The 23,084-nt window shown below is 39.9% G+C and overlaps 2 protein-coding genes across 2 annotated transcripts in view; one reads left to right on the top strand and one right to left on the bottom strand.

Annotated features, from left to right (window-relative positions):
- The window catches only part of si:ch73-54f23.4 (zinc-binding protein A33), an 18,160-nt gene extending 6,013 nt beyond the window's left edge, over positions 1-12,147 (top strand). Inside the window, exon 8 of the mRNA XM_049583689.1 lies at positions 11,989-12,147. Within this exon, the coding sequence (XP_049439646.1) occupies positions 11,989-12,024 (36 nt within the window). The 3' untranslated portion in view covers positions 12,025-12,147. The remainder of the gene's footprint in view (positions 1-11,988) is intronic.
- On the bottom strand, positions 1,795-23,084 carry si:dkeyp-77h1.4 (uncharacterized). The gene is made up of 11 exons (XM_049583617.1): positions 22,854-23,084; positions 15,327-15,392; positions 14,957-14,977; positions 14,551-14,823; positions 9,665-9,785; positions 9,336-9,511; positions 8,937-9,079; positions 7,505-7,652; positions 6,046-6,227; positions 5,858-5,950; positions 1,795-5,122 (listed from the first exon to the last, which is right to left on the bottom strand). Exons 2-11 carry the CDS (start codon positions 15,370-15,372, stop codon positions 4,409-4,411), a joined length of 1,917 nt encoding a protein of 638 aa, XP_049439574.1. The 5' UTR covers positions 15,373-15,392; positions 22,854-23,084; the 3' UTR covers positions 1,795-4,408.

Below are 23,084 nucleotides of genomic sequence, written 5' to 3'. Positions count from 1 at the left end.
GTTTGTTTACCCAGAGAAAACAAAAGACAACAAGACAGCAGATGTCATAATCGCTTGTTTATTCTTAGTATTCCTTTAGACATTAAATAAAGAAAAATCTATTTTCTTTACAAAACATCTGTGTGAAGTGTTGTGCAAAAAGGGAGTACAGAGAGAACATGTGGGATGTCACACCACACCCAGGCCAGAACAGCAGAAGTAAACAGAGAGGATCAGGGCAGAGACAACTCACATATTGTGTAAGAAGTGCCAGTGGTATTAAAAGTAGTGGTTTCTTCTATTAGTAGGTTATCAGAAGTGGGTATGACACCAGAATCCCTCTGGCACCAGTTCGATGTAATAACTCCAATCCCACTAGACTGAGCCTTCTTTGAGATGCTGGTAACGCGTAAACCAAAGGCTATCTGCCTCTCTCACATCCCTACTCACTCTGGCTGGAGTGGCTCACAATCACTGACAGTATTCAGAAGCGGTGGTGCACGGAAATGCTGTCTGCAGTCTCTCATCAGTTGCTTACCAAAACATAACTCTGTGGGTTACCCACACAACGCTTTGTCATTCATCTGCTGCTATCATTGATTAACTCACATACCTCTATCCGTGCCACAGACTTGATTAATGAAATGGAAACATCCTTGCTTACAAGTAGAGCACGCTCAGCACTCTTAATGCTACTCAGAATCATCTGGAAACCTGACTTTCATCATCACTTTCATAATAATCACACAGTAAGTTGCATATCTCCTACACATTAGCATATCATAGGCCAGTCAGCGGTACCACTTTGCTCAGTCAGGTGTGCAAACAGCTTTCTAGAATACCATACCTATTAAGAAAAAGGTGCCATTAGGAGTGTCGGCAAATGACAGAATACAGGCCAACTATCCAGTATACGTTTTAGGCACTAAACAAAGACAAGAGTCACTCAAATATCTCAAAGTTACAATATCTTTTACAATATGTTGTGGCTTCAAACACATTCACACTCATGACTTAAACACAGCACTTGTTTTCTTCACATTGCGAGACGATTTAAGCAGGCACATGAATACCTTACTCAGACGGGAAAAGCACATAAAGTACAGTTGTGTCATTCTGTACAAACTGCCTATGCATAGATTCAGCACGCACAAACACTCATAAATCATTCACACTGACACATAATGCTCGTCATAGGCATACACACTTAAACACAGAAACCCCAAACACCCCATGATGGCAACATTTAAAACATCACTCCTCTGGTCACAGACACACACACACACACACAGACACAACTTTAGGACAATAAAAGCCTGTTTTTCATGTTGTGGGCATGCTGCAGTCGATGCTCTTAAGTGACGTAGGTTAAACATTTTAATACAACATGTAAATACTGTGAGAGATGCTGTTTGCTGTGAGTGCCGTCACGTTGAAATGACAGTAACAGCAGATAATTGATCTAAAAAGATCTAATATAGTCTTGATGGATTTTTACAATATTTGGTTCTTAAATTAGTTCAAGACGTTAGTGAATATTAGTGTATATAGTATATAGTACTGTATGTGTATACATTTTATATTCTGGATTTAAGGTTGGTGAGAAATTTAAATTAGTTTTCTTCTTTATTTTTAAGTATAATACAACAACCGTTCTATACACTAAAAACATTCAGCCTTTATGGGGTTAAAATGGCGTACACATGCAATATTTACAAGGCTGGAAAGTGTATGTCTGGCTTGTATGGAAGCCCATTTCTGCCAATGTGACGAAAAGAAAAAAGATCCTGTATGTCATTATAATACAAGCTTTCTAAAAAAAAAAAAAAAAAAAAAAAAGACTTAATATCTCAAAATAAGGGGAAACTTTCTCAGAATAATGACTCATCTCAAAATAACGAGAAGCCTTTTTTAAAAAATGACTTAATATCTAAAAAAATGTGTTAGAATATCAAAATAATGGAAACTCTCAAAATAATGACTTCGTATCTCAAAATGGCGACTTAATATCTCAACATTTTGGGAAACTTTGTCAAAATAATGACATGGTATCTCAGATTAGTAAGAGATTTCACAAAAACATTGACACTGAACATCTCACAATATTAATATAGAATCTCAAAAATAATAACTTGATATCTGAAAAATAATGACCTACTATCTCAAAATGATAAAAATCTCAAAATTATGACTTAGTATTTAAAAATATTTTGCAAAATAATACCTTACTTATCTTAAAATAAGGACTTTGTATTTTAAATGTTGTAAGTATCTCAAATTAAGAAGCGTCCTCAAAATAATGAAAAAAAAAACCCCGAACATTTCTTAGTGTTTTGGGAAACTAAGTCATTTTTTCTGTTTCTCATTATAGTGAATTACAGGATATCTTTTTTTTTTCAATCAGACTGGTGGAAATGGGTTTCCATAGTGTTTGTGTGTGTGTGTATGGGGTGTGTGTATATGTATATAAAGACAATTATTAGTATTGCCCAAAACGGGTTTCTGGTTCCTTCCAGGTTAGAAATGAGGCATATATGTTTGAAATGTTTTACATTAGAATGCCTTTGCCCATGTGTACACACCATCTGAAACTGTTTATCCATTTAACATCGAGACCCCTTGATTTTTCTTTTTTTTTTACTTTATATATTATATTTATTTATTTTAATAACAAATCTGACATCTAAACCTATTTTCATATCATATGGCTTTTTAAAATGCTGACGTTTCGCCTGATATTAATCAACTTGTTAGAAAATTCTATTAGTCAGGAAAGCTACAGAGAAAGGCCAGTTGGTCGAAGATGAATCTGTCTCTTAACAATGTTCCTACATCTCACTGATCATTTCATTGGATCTTCATGGCTATCATTTTGTGCTTCTGTCAAAAATCCGAAAATGCTTTTTGTTGATTTCAGTGCACCAAACCTGGACTGTCATTGGTTTTCCAGTGGTCAGTTAAAACACGAGGTAGAGACATACATGTTGTAACATTGAAATTTATCTGCTAACCTCATCTGTACCATGCAGGAGTTTCAACTAACATTGATCTGTGTTGACGGAGCCTCCACATAGGTGATGTCGTGGCTTTGATAAAGGCCTCATAGGAGTATTTTGGAGCCATTAAAGATGCTAGGCATAAATGTTTAAGCTTTTGCCAAAATTCAGAGGGTCAAAGACACAGGTACTACTCTCTGTCATTGCCAACACAACCAAATACTTCAGAGGAAATATCTAGTTTGAATAAAAAATAAATAAGTCATGATTCTAATCTCTGTCAAAGGCTGCGTACGTAATAGTTAAAACTGATGCCCGGCAAAGAAAAAGAGGGAAAGGATGAAGGAAAGAAGGAGGATCATTGAAGGAATGACTGACAAAACAGATAATGAAAGAAACAAGCAAGCACAAACTCACCAGACACTTTCATTCAGTATTTCACCTTTGGACAGCCCAACGTACAGCAGGAACATGGTGGTCCCATTAAGTGCCTGGAGTTAATGCTTGAAAGAGCTTGCTGTTAAACTGTAGGAATAATGGGATTTTTATAGAGCCACGGGGAAATCCAGATCAAAGGCAGTAAAGTGGTTGATCCGGACTTGAGGGATCAGTCTGCAAAATACATTTAATCATCTGAGATATCCACCAAGAGCCTGTATCTCAGAGTCTATAAATAGTTGGGTTAGTATTGTTAGTACGTTTTCTTGTGTGGGTAAATACGCTAAAGTATTTTTTTTTCTTTATGTGATCATGTATTGCAAATGTTTCTGAAGCCAGAGGACCGGCACAAGCGTATAACATCCATATTTCAGCTATGTACAGTGTGTAAACAAAAGGGGGCTTTCATTTTTGTTTTGATGATGCCCAATCCAAAGAATGTCATCACACATTTTTGTAGGTGTGCGATGACATCGGCTAAAAAGGTCATGCTTTTTGTCTGTTTTATCCACATGCGGACAGAGGAACAAGCATTGCTAAGCTAGTTAAGGCCAAATTAGAGATTCTAGAATATTATTGTTTTACTGAAATGTTGTAAACCTTTCTGGCTACCTCATTATGTTAGAAAAGTCCGTATGTGGAGAACTATTTGTAAACTCTGCAAAGGAATTCATTTGCAGTCTGACAGTCTTACTATGAAGTTACCAAAAAACGAGGCTGCAAGGTGTATACAACAAAAATGTTTAACAACCAACAAGCCGCATTAGTTATGTGAAGATTTCCTGAATCGGAAAGTCTCAAAGGTTATGTGTTAGTTTTAGACAAGTGAGATACTGTGATCAAAGTGTGTTCAGGCATTAGACGTGTTAAATCGAAGTCCTCATCCCAGTTTCAGTGGTGTCTTCATTATTTGGTAGGGGGTGTTCGATTGTCTACAGTGGTGGTAGATGGAGAAGATCTGTGGGGCTTCCCTTGGATTTTTGCAGGGGCAGTCCTCAGGTGGTGGTGGTGGTGGTAGTTGATTCCTCAGCCACGGTGCCGTCTTTGCTGGCCTCCAGCGCAGCACCGCTAGATTTCAGCTCCACTTCAGGGGTTTTCGGGGGAGCTGCTTTTGGAGTGGAGCCTCCGATAATATCAGTGTGATCTGGGCTTGGTTTGGAATCCGGGCCTGGCTCGGGTGTACCGTTGGTAATAGGTTCCAGTGTGGTGGATTTGGGGGGCTCGGGTGTGGGAGTCAGGGCACTCTTGCTTTCAGGTGTTGGAGTGGGGGCCTTAGGTTCAGGTGATTTAGGTTCTGGGCTTGGGCTGGGTGTTGTCTTTGGATCAGCTGGACTCAGACCAGTCTTGGGCTCAGGGCTCGAGGCTGGGCTGAGCTTAACATCTGCTGGTTTGGGCACGTCCAGCTTTGCTTCCACTGGCTGATCAGGGGTCTTCTTGGTCTCGGGTGCTGGGGAGGCTTTAGTTTCAGCTACTGGACTGGACTTCATTTCCGCAGCTGGTGGAGCGCTTGGCATGGATTCAGCAGCAGCAGCAGACGGTGGACTTGGTTTGGTTTCAGAGGCAGCGGAGATGCTTACAGCCACAGAGTCAAGGTTTTGATCGGGGGCATCAGTGTCAGTGTCCAGTGGGAGGGCGGTGTTAAAGCCAACACCAGAGTCACTAGTCTCTAGGTTACCGATCCCAACCTCTTTAGAGGAAACCTCCAGACCCTGAGTTCAAACAGAAAACAAGGTAAGGCACATTTATTAGTTGAGTGCCCATCATCAAAAAGACAATTCAAAGTGCTTCAGAGAAGACATAAAAATTTGTTGAGACAAGATAAAAACAGACACACAAGCAAAAGGAACACAGAAACAGGATTTCAAACAGAGTAAAATTAAATGGAAGGTAATAATAAGCTAAAAACAGGATAATAAACGTCACAGCTCAGTTACATTGCAGTGCAAGATACGAATGAATAGTCCCAAATTAAATTTAATAAAGGCAGTGGCAAACTCAAACCATTTAGGATTTAAAAGAACTGAGATTTGGAGCAACATCTCAGGCCCTCTGGGAGTTTGTTCCACATGTGTGCATTAAAACTTAGTTTCCATTATAGCTTTGACTTTGGTGACAGTAAGCATACAAACCCCAGAAAACCTGAGAGGTCTGGAAGGTTCAAAACATAGGAGCATATCAAAATATATATTTTGGCCCTAAACCATTCAGTGCTTTATAAACCAACAGTAATATTATAAAAACCAATTCTTTGTCACACAGGAAGCCACTGCAAAGTTCTGAGACCTGGACTGATGCGATCCACTTTCTTGACCTGAGTGAGGACTCTAGAGGTAGCGTTCTGAATAAGCTGCAGCTGTCTGAACGCAGAAAACAGTATAAAATGCAGACATTATTAAAATCTCTCAAAGACTCAGTATTCAGAGAGAAATATTACATATCCTCACTTTAATATCCACCTCAGTGCTCTGAGATTTCTCTGTGTTGTCTGCCTGGGAATGCTTCGATTCCTCACTGAGTTTGGTGATGTTCTGGACCACCTGTGAAGTGCACACAGACATATAATAGTCATTCATTATATCATCATCACTCTCATTATCATTAACATTGTTAGTTGTACATTTGTCCCTCCAACCTGTCTGAAGGCCTCTCCCTCATCCTCTTTGCCAGCGTTCTGGGCGATCTTTTCCAGAGCAGCAGCCCTCTTGGCCCTCTTCTTCACTTTGAACAGGCAGGACAGAAGACAAACCAGCAGAAGGAAAACCAGCAGGCCCAACAGGGCAATGATGGCCACATACAGTGACTCCAGCCTGTAGGCTGCATGGAGGCATGGTGGGGAAGGGCAGAGAACAGGAATGGGAGAATAAATAATTCAATTGACCTTTTATTGACAAGTTGAAATTCCAGAGCATACACACAGTAGTAGAAACTGTTTATTTCAAGCCACAACATAATAATTTTGATTTTGACACTATCATTTAGCAGCTACCAGCTACAATATTGTAAACTAGAATTACTGCCTCACATTTGTATGCCTCTGCAAACCAGTCAAGTTCCAGTTTACATCCATGTTAGCCAAACTCATATCTCACCGTAACAGCTGACAACAGTTAGATGTTGCTGCAAAGAAGCTACAAAGATGGGCACCCATTACTGTCACCAATTCAATATCTGACCAAATGTTACGTACTTCTGTTCCTGAGTTACAGTGTTGAAAAAAAGGCCAGAGTGTTTCTGCAGAATACTACAATGTCACACTGAAGTTGACCTTTTGAATATAAAATGTCATCAGTTCATCATTTTATCCTATTAGACATTTGTGTGAAATATTGTCACAATTTACGTATGAATTCTTGAGTTTTGCTTTATATTTAACAAATTCTAATCAGTTTATCCCTGAGTCCAAGTCGACGTTTGTGCCAAAATTAGAAGAAATTCCCCAAAGGCCTTTTTGAGATATCACATTCACTAGAATGAGACAAATGTGAGGTCACAGTGACCGTGACCTTTGACCACAAAAATCTAATCACTTCATCCTTGGGACAAACCAGGCGTTTGTGCCAAATCTGAAGAAATTCCTTCAAGGTGTTCCTGAGATATTGTGTTCATGAGAATAGGATAGACAGACAGACGACAACCCAATAAAATAATGCCTCTGACCACGGCTATCACTGGCATGGAGGCATAAAAAAGGCTCAGAAATAATAAGAAGCAGCCCTTTGACAGACTATTATGACATCATAGCCACAGAGTATTATGGGACTTTTTCTGGGAAGAAGAAAGACAAGCTTTGTGAACCCACGTGTGTGCACTCCATAATTAATCTGGTATGCATCCATAATCAAAACCACAGGTTCACAAATCTAGTCGAACTGTTCCCTCTTGTGCCCTGGGCCTTGCTGTGCTTCAACCTAAGTCAATAAAGTGCAGTGAACGAATACTGGGGTCCTGTAAAATGCATTCTGACCGGTGTACCGGGAAAAAGGCCATCTTAAGAATCAGCTACTACAGTCCAACATCCGTCTTTCAGTTCAAATAAAAACCATTTAGCCCATTGTTCAACCATTCATTCTCAACCTCATCTCCATCCTTACGTTGTAATTCCAGGTGGACGTTGGATACATTGAACCCCAGTATGTCAGTAATTTGGAATTGGCCTTCATCTGCATTCTTGACCTGATCCAGATAAACCCATGAACCCTCTAGAGTGAGACGGTCTTCAAAACCCAGCTCCGTTTGGGCCTAGAAAAGACAGACACTTCACTTTAAAAAAAAAAAAAAAACTGAACAGAGAAGATAACATTAATGAATGATGACATAGAGGAAATAACCTAAACACCATCACCACAAACTGAAGTTAACAACACACATTGGAACAAAGGTGTGTCATACTGGATGTCCATTAGCAGCATTTGTCTGACATACAACAGGTCTGGCCTTCAGCATTAGCACTTAAGAAAGTTGTACATTTATTTGAGAGTTCACAGGTGATAGTAAGATGCTATGAAGAATACAGAGTACTAGCTTCCCCCAGGAAATTATGGAGCTGAGGTGGGAAGCCACCGAGATCTCATCTCATCTCGAGATCCATTTAGCTAACAGATGTGAACCTAAGCAATTAAAATCACATCAAATATAATTGTTTTTGCTGTGGAAAATAGTGCCTCCGGTTAATGTCATATTTCATAAAACTGCATTAATTTTTCGTGATGTCAGTCTCGGAGGTCTTTGTGCCAGACGAGATAGCCCACAGCTAGAAACAAGTTTTGTAACTGAATATGAAATCTATTATTAACTGGCTATGTTGTATGTTCAGAAGCATAAATCTGTACATTTTATAGGGATGGGAATTGCTAAGACTTTACTGATACCAATGCCATTATCGATTCTGCTTATCGATTCCCTTATTGATTCTTGATTAATTTTCTGTCTGGAATAATATAGGCCTGCTCAGGTTTGTGTTTTATCCCAGAGTCTAAACACAGTGTAGGAACAGTAGAAGGCATGCAGGTGACTCAGGAGTGACTGTTTAATTGTCCTCTTAGTCAAAGAAAAAACCCGCTAAGCCTGCCTGCGTGGCGCTAATGTCATTATAATAGGATATTTACCACCTGTAACAGACATGCTGCTCGAATGGGAAGCAGTTGCACTCGTGCGTAGAATGTCAAATACAAGGCTTTCCTGGAATTTAAGCCCATGTTTAGTATTTCCACCCCTGAAAATGATAATTTTACAGACATTACAAGCAGCGTTGTTGTCATCTTTCTTTGTGAAATGACGCTTTGGACTGTGTCTTGTTCTCTGCCATGAGTTCTTGTTGCAAGTTTCCAGCAGTGTAGACACATGAGTTTGACATAATTGTTTTTCAACTGACGCACATGATTTCCATTGATCGGACAATTTGGAGCCAGTTCTCAGTTGGAACCAGTTCTCAATTCCCATCCCTAACATTTTATAAAATATGGAGTACATAAATCTTAATTACAGCAGTGGTAGGACTAAAAAGAAATGAGTGGCTTCAGTTACATTTGTAAATTCTCCCTTGTCCAGCAGCAGATGGGGTACGGGGTTAGAGTTGGGGCTGTAGTAGAGGCGGACCAAGGAGCTGTTGAGAATCAGGTTGATCTTCAGTCTTTTGCCGTGTGGCAAGGTCACAAAATTTTGGTGCTCTGCGACACAGACAGACAGAGGACAAGAGAAGACATACAATGAATACATCAGAGCTCTGTTTACAGGCCCATGGATCAACTAAAATGCATTAGCTTGCTAGAGCCCATTAACATTTGGGTCTTTAAAAAGCCATTATGGCAGACAAGGGGAGCGTAATCGAAAGGAAACAACAACATCCTGATGGAAGGTGCTGGCAGCTTCAAACAGGTCAAGCATGGAAGACGGGAAGATATATGTCTTCATTTGTGCTCTCACCTCTGACGTTGAGACACACTTTCCTTTGAATATCACCTCGGGCATCCCTGACAGTGTAGCTACCCTCGTCTGCACCCGTGACAGCGCTGAGGGTGACGTAGCGATCGTTGACGCTGATTCGACCCTGGTAGCCGTCCCTGGTTATCTCTGTGCTGGTTAGCAGCACCAGAGCAGGTCTGCGGGTGGAAAAAGTCATAGAGGGTGAACTTTCCCTAACCTTTCTTGGTATGTCTCAAACACGCTGTCGCAATGAGTGCACATCATGGTAGGAAAATGTCATCACAGATTCTCTTTCGTTAAAATACCAGTGTAATTTTACTTGACTCTACCTAGATGTCAGGTTGGCCTCCACGGCACTGGGCCTGTACTCCAGGGTGATGGGAGGAGTCACCCCTAACAGTGGAATATGGTAGTTGTCTCCATATTTGATGACCTGCTCGTTGGAGCAATCTAGAAGGTAGAAACAGGGTGGTGAACAGTTTATTCTTGAGTAAACAAATGCCACAAGGTTATTTACAGAGGACAGGAAGCTGCCTATCAAAGTGGACAGGAGTGAAGCCTGAGAGAGAGTTTGTCTGCTTCAAGTGAAGGAAAAAATGATAGAGTTGAATATGAGAGAAAGGACAGATAGGGTGAAGGAGAGATAAGGGAAGAGGGAATAGCTTGACAGATGTGGCGAAAAGGGGGACAGATTGCAGAGAAAAGAGCACTGATCCAAAAATATCAGGGCAGCTGAAATGAAAGGGTAGAGATACAAACCAAATGGAGGGAACGGCAGCAAAGACAAGATAAAGACAGGAAAACAGCAGGGAGGGAAGAAGAGAGCAGTGGGTTGGTGGTTAAAGAGCTGCATAATTAGTGCCTGGCAGCTTTTCTGCGAGCACACACAAACACACGCACACCTCTTCGTCACATTACTCCCTCCATATGGCACGTCGTCCACATATTGCTCCACTACAGTCGCCTTTATCCTCGCTGGGTTTGAGCCCACTCCCTCCTCTTGTGTGTGTGTGTTTGTGTGTGCGTGTTTATGTGTCTAATCTCATCAGAGTCAACACTGCTGCAACTTGTAACACTCTGAGGACAAACAGGATGTGTAACTGAGAGGTTTATTTGGCTGCTGACTGCATGATTACAGCAGGAGAGACGACAGCGCCTACACGACCATGACTCTGACTCCAGACCAGATATAAGAGGCTTATTCTTCATCCCGCGGTTGTGGCTCTGATGTCATCCAGTGGTGGAGGAAGTATTCAGATACTTTAAAGGTCTAGTGCAAAGGATTCAGTAGCAGTAAGGGATGCAACCAACTAAAACTTCTCCCATGTGCCAAGCATGTAGGAGAACTATGGTGGCTGACGCGAAAATGGATATTGTGGATATCCTCCGTGGAGGAAGACCTGCTCCATATCTAGATATAATCAGCTCATTCTAAGATAAGGAAAAAACAATTATTATTTTCATGTGATTATACACTACACAAAAACATAATTATGAATATTATATGCCGTTTCTGCCAATATATGCCCCTAAATCCTGCACTGGACTTTTAAGTAAAATTACAATACCAAAGAGTGAAAGCTCTCCATTACAAAGTCCAGCACCGAGAGCACTGAAGTATTATAAGTAAAATGTTCTTTAAGTATAAAAAGTAACAGTATTCAATGCAGAAAACTGTCCCCTCTGAGTGTTACGTTAAAAATCATATTATTGGATTTAAACATTTATGCATTAATGTGAAAGTGGCATTTGCTTTTGTCGAGGTGGGGCTAATTTTCACAATTCTATATACAAATAGACAGTTGAATCCATAACAACGTATTTATATGTTTTATAAGACTGTCATATTAAGTGAAACCTGCAAAGTAACAGTAACTTTAGCTGTCAACTAAATGTTATGAGGTCAAAAGTACAATATTTTACTCTGAAATTTAGAGGAATGGGAGTATAAAGTGACATAAAGTACTCAAGTAGAGTACAAGTATCTCAAATTTAACTGAATACTTAAGTAAAGGTACTAAGTTACATTCTACCACTGTTTTATTCGACATGCTGCCATTTAAAATTGAAGCTGAACCGACAAAAAAAATAATTTGCAACAATTTTAATCATCTTTGAAGTCATTTTTCAATGCAAAATGCCCCAAATTCACATTTTTTACTGTATTCTTTTGTCTTTTATGATAGTAAACTAAATACCTTTAGGTTTAGGACCACCGCTAAGATAAGACAAGGAATTGACAACACCAGAAGATATGACTGCAAAATTGTGATGGACATCTTTTACTATTTTTGCCATCTTTTTGACTTAATGTTTCATTAATTAATTGAGAAACTAACCTTCAGATTAATTGATAATGAAAACAATTGTGTGTTGCAGTCCTATTTGAGACTCATTATTAACTGTCATGGTTGAACAAGTTTTGTATTGTACTTGATGGGATGATTTATAAGTGAAAAACATCTCCCAAAATAAAACAATGTTTTATCTCTGCTTTGCAAGGTTTACAGCAAATCAAATAGCAAAATGCTTGGATAATTAATTACTGTGTATCTTAAATTGTCACAGCTCAAGTTTCTCAGGTTATGTTTTTATTTCATTCATTCATGTTGTTTCCTCTTTGACTTGAAACTCTCATCTCTTCTCATTTCAGATCACTCCACTCCCTGTGTGTTTCTCTTCCTTTTGATGACTTCATCTGTGTCTGATTGTCTGTCCCGCCCTGATTAGCCTCACCTGTGTCTCGTCATCCTTCCCCTCACCAGTGTGTTATGGGGTGCCGTTTGTAAAGTGTCTCACGCTGAAAATAACATCAACATTTTGCCACATTTAGCTTCAAACAATGTTTAAAAAAGTATTGTGATTTTTTTAACGTCACCTTTTACCACATTTACAGCAATATTTGTTAACTTAGAAATATATTAAATAGTTAAATCTAAATATTAAATGTGGCACCTAAATGTTAAATGTTAAATCTAAATATTAAATCTAAATCTAAATGCTAAATCTAAATGCTAAATATAAATATAAATATAAATGTTAAATCTAAATATTAAATCTAAATCTAAATCTAAATGTTAAATCTAAATGTTTTGGGTGAAACTAAATATTTAGCTAATATGCAATTCACACTGCCGGTCACCGGAAGTACCAAAATAAAAGCTCGAGATGGTCAGACTGTTTATAGAATCAAATAACGAATTAAAACCAACTTATCGGGGGAAATGGACACTTGAACATACATTAGCGTGATAATAACTACCTAAAATAACAAGAAACGTGTTTGGAGAAATTTTATTTGACGTGTACTTTGAGTTGTTAGTGTCCCTTCGGAGGGATTAACAACCTAAGCTAAGCTAACAACCGTCAGTTCTTAGCCCCGTTAGCAGTGTCTGTAATGACTCATTAACTCTTAAACGGTCCGTGAAAAAAATATTTTTTTCCAGCGGATGTCTTAGTTACAACATGATTGAGCTAGCAAAGCAGTTTTGTGTTGCGATGTGTGGTATTTATTCAGTTTTGGGAAATCACGATGTCTAGAAAGCACCAGTGGCCGCAGCAGCAGCAAAGCTATCAGGACGTCATCTGTTAAATGTCTCCCATTGTCGGATACGACATTAAACTACTCAGTTAGCTCAATCATGTTGTAACTAAGACATCCGCTGGAAAAAATATTTTCTTCACGGACCGTTTAGAGTTAGTGAGTCATTACAGACACCGCTAACGGGGCTAACAGCTAACAGTTAGCCCGCTAATCTACGATAACCATGTTATTAATTTCAGACCGTGATAGTAATGTTTGTTCAGTCATAGTGTTTATAGGCTTTACAAACACCAGATTAGTCTAAACGGTGATACAGTGACGTGAAAAACGTGAGATGTGCATATATATATGTTGCTAAACTCCGCTGGTTTTCTACCCGGAAGTATTTGTAAACAACAAGGTGATTCCCTCGTTTCTTGTTATTTTAGGTAGTTATTATCACGCTAATGTATGTTCAAGTGTCCATTTCCCCCGATAAGTTGGTTTTAATTCGTTATTTGATTCTATAAACAGTCTGACCATCTCGAGCTTTTATTTTGGTACTTCCGGTGTGAATTTGCATATTAGCTAAATATTTAGTTTCACCCAAAACATTTAGATTTAACATTTAGATTTAGATTTAATATTTAGATTTAACATTTATATTTATATTTAGCATTTAGATTTAACATTTAGATTTAGATTTAGATTTAATATTTAGATTTAGATTTAGCATTTAGATTTAGATTTAATATTTAGATTTAACATTTAGATTTAGATTTAGCATTTAGATTTAGATTTAATATTTAGATTTAACATTTATATTTATATTTAGCATTTAGATTTAACATTTAGATTTAGATTTAGATTTAATATTTAGATTTAGATTTAGCATTTAGATTTAGATTTAATATTTAGATTTAACATTTAGATTTAGATTTAGCATTTAGATTTAGATTTAATATTTAGATTTAACATTTAACATTTAGGTGCCACATTTAATATTTAGATTTAACTATTTAATATATTTCTAAGTTAACAAATATTGCTGTAAATGTGGTAAAAGGTGACGTTAAAAAAAATCACAATACTTTTTTAAACATTGTTTGAAGCTAAATGTGGCAAAATGTTGATGTTATTTTCAGCGTGAGACACTTTACAAACGGCACCCCATAGTGTGTGTCTTGTTTTCTCTCAATGCCAGTTTATCTTAGCTCCTTGTGTGTCTAGTGTTCCAACCTTTTGTTGCCCTGTATCCTTTTCTTTGTTTTCTGGATTCAGCCTGTTTATTGACTCTGCCTCATCCCTATTGAATTCGTTTGCCTTCACTGATAGTCCTTCTGTGTACCGAGCCTACCTTTTGACCAGTAAAGGCCATGTTATTTTATCCAAACTGTCTCTGTGTTTTTAAGTCCACTCTCACTTGGTTCACCAGTTGTTACAAAAAATTAATTTTGCTGGTCTCACATTAAAAGTGCAATTTAAAGCTGTACTGATGAATAAAACACTACTTTATTATGTGGATTTGTAACATGTCCATTTAGCATGATAGATGAGGTCATCCAAAAAGAACTGATAGTTATATGATTTTAACTTTATAAATTTGGGTCTTAGATTTAAAGAAGAGTTTTGAAGTTGAGGCTACACTTCATTACCATTCATAATGTATCATACATTGATGTCACGCAGTACCTCGGACTATCAGCGTAGTGCGTCTAATGTCGTCTGGGTTCTCTAGACTCTTCACGGTGTACACCCCCTCGTCTTCCTCGCCAACAGCTTCTATGATGAGGTAGCTGAGTTGGCTGTTGAGTCTGGCCCGACTGCTGACCAATTTGCCATCACGCATGAGGAACACGTCACCCGACCGAGGAGCAGACCTGTTCCGAAATGTGACCTCTGAGCGTGAGGGCAGCATGATGTGGAAATCCTCCCCGTGAAACAAGGTCTTGGAGTCCTCATTGACTGGATTATATGATGAACAATAGAGGGAAGAAGTGTTGACAAACTCATAGAAGGGCATGAAAAGTTCATAATTTATAATTGATGAGTGATACACTCAGAATTATATGTGATGCACTGGTACATTATGTCTTACCTTTAACAGGGGCGGAAAGAGCTGTGAACAAAGATGAAAGGAAAGACAAATTAAGCATATCTATAATGACTCTTTTCATCCACTGTCACACTGCAATACAATGAATGAATCATTGTTTTCTTTACTCTTTTTTTTCCCCATATCCCTTTAGATTACTTCACATACTGTTTATAAGACAAACTCAGTGTTCCAGCAACCTCAAACTGACCTTAAACTATTAAATAAAACAGTGCTTCCTGGGCAAATAACACATGCAGCACGATCAGCTGCCAAAAGATTGAACACTGACACTGATGGAAGACGACAAAATTTCCATATTTTCAGATCGCTACTCGAGGGAACAGCTTCACACATTTTTTTCCAAACATACCTGTGGCGAGCAGAAAGCTGAAGGCGATCATGCTGACTGTCCCCATTCTGGCTGATTGTTTTGTGCCTGGAAGGAAAGAAGGAAGATGGATGTGTTCATGGAGAGTCTACAGAGTAGGCAGCATTATTTTACTGCTTTGAGAGCTGAACATACATCACTCTTTTGCTTTTCTTTGTTGTATATTTTCGTATGTTCTGAATCAGTAGCGAGGGTGTTTTTTAGAGGGCAGGCAGATATTCCTGGACCCTTTTGCTTATTCATAGTGAAACTGGTGTATGACATCATCCCAGAATATCACCCTATGATGACTGAAGCATCCACCGAGGCACCTACAATGAACTTGACACTCATGAAAAGACAAAATGTGTTTTGTTGCTCTGCATCCCTCAGAAGCAAGACTCTTAATTTAAAGTGGCTGTTTGTCTTCATATATTTATATTTTATGCGGGCAGCACGGTGTACAGTGATTATCACTGCTTCACAACAAGATGGTTATTGTGAACCCACAGGCCAGCTGGGGCCCGTCTGTGTGGAGTTTGCATGTTTTCCCCGTGTCAGCGTGAGTTCCCTCCTCCTTCCTCCCACAGTCCAAAGACATGCAGGTTAAATGGTGACTCTAAATTGTCTGTAGGTGTGAATGTGAGTGTGAATGGTTGTCTGTCTCTAAGTGTCAACCCTGAAATAGTCTGGCGACCTGTCTAGGGTGTGCCCTGCCTCTCGCCCAATGTCAGCTGGATTGGCTCCAGGCCCCCTGCTACCCGTAAGTGGATAAGCGATTACAGAAAATGGATGTTTGTCTTTATAGACTGTTTCGCTGGAATCGCGTTGCTAGGCAACAGCTTGGGTCTCTGAGTGTGGTTACATGGACATGAGTAATCTGTTTATGATCAGGTTTTTGGAGTATCTGGTTTATGTGTTTGAGCATGTAAACACCATATTCCATTTATGAGAAACCCAAATATGCTGGCTGGTATACTCTGAAAGAAAGCGGGGTGTATATGGGGAATATTCATTCATTCATTCATCTTCTAACCGCTTCATCCTCTTGAGGGTCGCGGGGGGGCTGGAGCCTATCCCAGCTGACATCGGGCGAGGGGCAGGGTCGCCAGACTATCGCAGGGCTGACACATAGAGACAAACAACCATTCATGCTCACATTCACACCTACGGACAATTTAGAGTTATCAATTAACCTAGTCCCCAATCTGCATGTCTTTGGACTGTGGGAGGAAGCCGGAGTGCCCGGAGAGAACCCACGCTGACACGGGGAGAACATGCAAACTCCGCACAGAAGGGCTCCCACGCCCGGGATCGAACCGGCAACCCTCTTGCTGTGAGACGAGAGTGCTAACCACCACACCACCGTGCCGCCCTTATATGGGGAATATAATAATGACAATATAATAATTCATAGTGTCCTTGTATCCCCACAGGAAATACAAAGGGACCCATTTAGAATGATTATGATGTCATGATTGAAATGTCTGTACGAGAAATGACAAGGATTTCAAATACAATGACTACTGCTGTTTCAATATTGGCTGAAAATACGATTACAACTCCCTGGCTCAGATCCTACATTCAGATCACTCCCAAAATGTAATCAATTGTTCCTTGGATCAAGGTTGATCTGTGCACCAAATATAATGGGAATCTCTTTATTGGTTATGCAGATTTCCTGCTGACATATAAGTACAAACACTCACACGCCTTCCCAACAACTTAAGTTTGTATCTTTAGTTAACTGTCAAGAATCTGTGAAAACTATGTGAAAATTATTAACAGAAAAGGGTCAGCAGATAATAAAGAATAAATTTGCACATCATTCTTAAGTGTCGTGAAGTGCAACGTCAATGTCAGTTATCTAAGGTGTTAAATGTTCCTCGCTGCATAATCCTCTTGCTGCAAGATTAAGAAGGGCATGGATCTCTTTCTTAGCAGGAAAATACACTGAAGCTTAAAAAGTCTTCAAACAGGATATGTCCACAAAGGTAAGAGGAACAAACATAATTTCCACATTATCATTTCCACAGGCAGGTTTCTGAGAAGAATCCTGATTAATTGCAGTGCTGAGGGGGATCTTGATGATGTGAGCGGCTCACGTCCGTGCCGAGACATCAGAGGCAACACATCAAGGGGTCGGAGCAAAAGAAACATTCCTGTGGTTTTCATTTTTAGAAGGCCAGGAGGGGAGCAGTAGGAAACACCTGCAGTGTTCACAGTCAGGGAGAGCAGCAGCTAGGTAGCATGCAGTCAAGGTTACCTATATGCTGCAAAAGTATGTACAACCTCATTATAATTTTATGACTGTGCTCGGTTATTCATACAATGCAGTTTTAACTCGTATACTGTGAGGCCAACATTGTCCTTCTCTCTTTCTTCTCTCTTCTCTTGTACATATTCTCCAAAGTGGATTAAGAAACACATATTGGGCCAACATCTCTTCAATCTCCTAATTAAATTATCTAGGTGTGTCCCGGGTAATGTTTTATTAGGGGAAGACATTGCTTTTAAAGCTCTTGGCAAAACTACAAATAAATAAAAAAATGTCTGTCTAGAAAAGCCGAACTGTTGGATATAGCAGCCTTAGAAATGCTAGTTGGAGTTGGTGTTGTGCCACTTTGATTATGCTGCCACCCTTTGGTACAGTACCTCTTCACAATCTCTTTTAAACAAATTGCACTGCAAACTGCACAAAATAAGCTAATAAGACTGGTTTTAAAGCCGTCCCCCGGACACACCTTAATGTAGTTCATTTTAAAAATCAAACCTTTTCCCCATGGATAAAAGGGTGGTGCAAATAAAGGTAAGATTCTGCATAAATCTGCACCAAACCAAATATTCTAATCTAGAAAAACATAACCACTCCTGCAACACTAGAGGCAGTCTAACACATTTAATTCCAATGAGACGTAAAGGTTCAGTGTGTAGGATTTAGGGGGATAATGAGTATGTTTTCTTGTGTTTAATCCCCTGAACATAGGAATTGTCATGTTTTTGTTCTCTTAAAATAAGCTGTTTATATTTACATAGGGAGCAGGTCTTCTTTCATGGACTCTGCCATGTTGCATTGCCATGTTTCTGCACTAACCCAGAACAACAGGGCTAGTTAGAAGTCCCATAGGAAACAAGCAGTGTTGGAAAAACACTGATTTTTTTTTAAAGTGAATCAGCTTTATTCTGTGTTTTTACAGTTTTAAATTGCCTGGTCCCTTTGTACTGGAGAGGAAAAGACCTCTGTGGACAATTCACCCTCCTGGTAAAAACCTCCTAAACGTCTGGCTCTTAAGTTATCAAGGAAAACAGGTGAGCAGGTATTAGCAGGCGCTGGGCTAGCAGATCGTCTCCAACGTGCCAAACAGCTTAAAAGACACACTGACTTGTAATGTCTGACTGATTTATTCAATATTTATACTGGTTTTAATCACCCAGTCCATTTGTTTTGGAGAGGAAGGGACCTCTGCGGATAACTGGGTTCCTGATTAGAACCTCTTGAACAACGATCACTGAAGGAATTCCAACTGGTAGTTCACACTTTGCACATGGGAGACATTTTAGCTGGTAGAAATCTGCCATCCTCACCTCTAGATGCCACTAAATCCTACACACTGCTCCTCAAAACATGATTTGGGAAAAATATTTTTTTTATATACAGCCACATGTGTAGTTTAACGTCATTCTTGCTTGGCACTTTTGTACTCGATCTTGCATCTTGCACTGCCACAATTTTAATCCTTGACAATTTTAAATATCTTATACGGAGTCTGTCATTGTGATCATCCTGTCATGTATGTTTTAAATCTTGTCAAAATAATCTATTCGTCATTAGGCTATTAAATCCAACCAATAACTCCCTTAAGAGACTATCTGCAGAGAATCTTGCTGTCCCTGTAAATCCAATTTATCTCCCATTGCCTAGAGGTTTGTATTGGACTTAAGACATTAAAAAACAGCCTGTGGTGCATCTTTTGTTTAGAAAACCAATGACAGTGTCATTATCACTTAAAAGCATACCTGAACTCAATTTAAAACCAGGGTCATGAGTAGATTTATGAGTCAAAGTTAGTGTTGTTTTAAGGCCACATCAACAGGCATTTATGCATTTATATCTTAAACAGGCACTTTCCTTTTTAAGTGTATGTGCATGTTTACCAGGGCCACCTGGCTTTGGATCTCTGTCAAGGATTGTTTATTGATTATGTGCCTGATTTTAAACACAGAATAATTCATGAATCTTGAGATAATTCAATTCCTGGGGATCTTAATGACGACTTGGCTGAGTTTCCAACAGGAGAAGAAGATGCACTACAGAGCAAACACATTTTCTTCACAACATCATGGCGATTTCGGAGAAGATTCGTCATTAATTGCAACACCGAGGGGATTATAAAGATGTGAGCTGCCTTATGCTACACTGAGGTGTCTGAGGCAACACATCAAGAGAGTTTGTGCAAAAAGAGATTTTGCTGCGGTTTTCATTTACAAAGCCCAGGAGGGGACTGGGAGGGAACACCTGCAGTGCTCACACTCACACTTTGCAGCAGCTAATAAACATGCAGTAAAGATTAAAGTGTCTCATTGTAACACAGGAGACATCACGAGACATCCTGCTCCTGCTGGAAATGACGAAGCAGTGAGCCATCACCACACTGCATAAAAGCCGAAGTGTGCACTTTCTGCACTCCTGCCACCTGGCTGTCTGTCTTTGTAATTTGAACATATTTTAAAGATCAACAGCAGAGCAGCCATTTCCTCATATTGTTTACTGGAAATAATTCACATTTCACAGTGTCCGATTCTGACAATCAAAGTTGCTGTTTCACAGAACGCCTCACAAAGCCCTCTGCACTGTGTCTGCCACATACGCGCACCACACTCCGGGCACAAAGCCCAAAAGCCCACAGATTTTATTGTATCTGAAACAAAATATGGAACAAAGCTGCGTCACACAGACCAGTGTCTCTTGCCAAACAAACCTTTAGTGTCCTTTGCTAGAGTCATCTATATAACTCAGATTACACTGTAATTTTATTACTGCAGCACTCATCCTTGTTGTGGGAATACTTTATCTTCCTTTCTGGATTTAAAGGATCATTTGAGGTGTCTGCATCATGCACTGATTTTTTCAACAAAAAAAAAAAACTGACTGTTGACCCCTGTAGCCATCAGCATTTAATTAATACAGCAATCTGAGATGTAGGTTGGCTCTGAAGAATGAGAACCGTGTCCATCTGTTTGTCACAGCAGTAGGCCTCGTGGAGTCACCACAGCCAATCTGGTGTTCGTACACAAGATCTGTGAGGCAAAAAAAAAAAAATCTTCTCCCTCATTTCTGTGTGATTTTTGAGCATTTGGGGATAAAGCTAGCACTGCAAGGGCTGCCTCACTGAGCACAAACATGCGAGACCATGGAAACATGCAATAAGCTATATTATAAGCTTATTCACACATTGACCTCTAGGCTGTAAACACTGGACACAGACATGAACGCCATCTGCTATCCTTCCCTGACTCTCCCTCCCTTCACTTGGCTTCACTCAGTCTTTATTTTACCTCACTGGATTCTCCACTCTTCTCTCTTTTCTTCCATTTTCTCACTTCTGTCACCATTCTCACATCTCAAAGTGTTACTTTCTACCACCATCACGACCCTGTTCAAGCCTCCCTATCCTTTAACGTTCTATTGCCTCTGTTTGACAGCTCCGTGTCATGTCTCGCTTGCTTTCCACCACATGTTGTCTTCTCAGTATAACTCCTCTCAACCCAAAACTCTCCGCTGCCGATCTTGGGGCATGTCTCTCATTTCCCTTTCTCTCTGTTTTATCACGTCTCTTTCATCCTCTCCTCCTCCTTATCTTATATAATCCAAGCCAGTGCATCCCACTCTGAAATCAAAGCCCGTGCCTGTGTTCCTTCTAGCTCCAAACTCCCTACTTACTGGATGGACAGACTGGTCTTTGTCTGAAGGTTTAAAGAGGCGGAAATGCCTTCAATGACTGCAGATGTGGGGACCCTACAAAGCCACCTCTGTGTCTTTACCCTTCATCATTTCTCTTTCATTTTCTCTTTTCTTTACGCAAGTGATGAGGAGAAATGGCTCTACATGGGGACCCTCTGACGATGAGGAGGCAAGAAGTGAGCTCAAACACACATTTACAGGCACACAGATGCACTGACTGTGCTTTCCTCTCGCAGCGCTGGACATTTATAAAACATGAGGCATCAAAAAGAGAAAAAGAAAGGATTGCTGCACCAGGAGAAACACGTGAAAATGGCCGAGTGTTTACTTCAGGGGTTCCACTTTCAAACAAATACAGAGTTTCTCTTTGCTAAAATGAGATGCATTAAAAATTCTTCCACTATGATTATCCCAACAGTCCAAACTGCTACCCTCTGCATCACAACAACCCAGATCACATTTCAGATCGGCATGGCAGAAAGAGATGATGCAGGGAAAAACAGGCTCCAAACAACCTGAAAATGTTCTGACAAAATCCAAATGGATAATTTCTGAAGTTTATCTTGGAGAGGGGAGCCTATAGCAGCTGACAACCTATTTTCCTTCAAAGCCGGCTGCAGTGAACTAAAGGATGAGACAGGTTTCCACCGTATTGCTTGCACCTGTCAGATTCATTAAAATCAGTGGACATGAGGGAGGAGCGGGGGCAGAGAGAGGGGTGGTGGTGGTGGTGGTGGAGCTGCGTGCATGTATTGACAAACACACAAGGACAAGAGCACAGAAGATGTGGAATTTACATGGTAGGAAAAAAAAAGATGAGATTATAATACAGCCATCGCTCTTGTGTGCTTAGGCCTTCATGCAGCTCTGGTCACAGTCTGTGAGCAGCAGCACACTGCAGGCAGGAGGCAACAGCCAGAGAGCCTCCGGGCTACAGCATCCTCTAAGATAATGGATGCTATTAAGCTTTTAAGTGTAAGGAATATATCACCTATTGGAGCATAAACTTCCTTAAATGGAGAGAAGGCATGCCTGAGGAAATGGGACTATAAAATGCATAATTTTAGTATGATAATAATAATGGTAATAGTGATAATAGTGATTCTTGTTTTCAATTAAGGTGGACAAACCAGTTTAGATTTAATCCACCTGTTTTAATTCAAACTGTTTACATAGCTATAAGGCAATACACCTGACATCATATTGCATCCAACAAAATAAATCTGCATTATATTGAATCCCACCAAGAGGCTGAGAAATAAAAAAAAAAAAATATATATATATATATATATATATATAAAATGAAGGCAAAGCCGGCTCCATCCCGGGACCATTCAATCAGCACAACAATCATCATATATCACACCTTTTCTCATTGGCAGTATAATCTGTGGTTGGTGATAAACCTCCCAGCTTTAAATCTGTCCAGTCACCTCCGGGCCGGGATAGCCGATAAGCGCATCAACCAAAAAACTGCAGAATTTAACCCGTCACGCACCAGTCAGATTTCAGGACATCCGCACATGCATGTAAAGGCAAAGAAAAACAGCGCTGTGCAGCTCACCTACCTTTGACTGGGCCGGTCGGAGCTGCGGTGCAGTCAGAGGAGATGTCGGGATGCTCTCAGAGGTGAAAATCTGTGCGGACGATGCCTGTTTTCTCCCTCGTCGTCTCCCTCCCTTCCAACCTCGCCCCCCTCAAGAGCAGCACTTCACGACTCGGGCTCAACATTTGGAAGGTGTTCAGAATATGTCGGGCTCCGCTCACTCCTCGGAGCCACTCGACTCGTGTCGGGAAAC

The sequence above is a fragment of the Epinephelus fuscoguttatus genome, linkage group LG8 (assembly GCF_011397635.1).
Source record: "Epinephelus fuscoguttatus linkage group LG8, E.fuscoguttatus.final_Chr_v1".
NCBI lineage: Eukaryota > Metazoa > Chordata > Actinopteri > Perciformes > Serranidae > Epinephelus > Epinephelus fuscoguttatus.
This window is presented reverse-complemented; position numbering and strand designations above follow the sequence as displayed.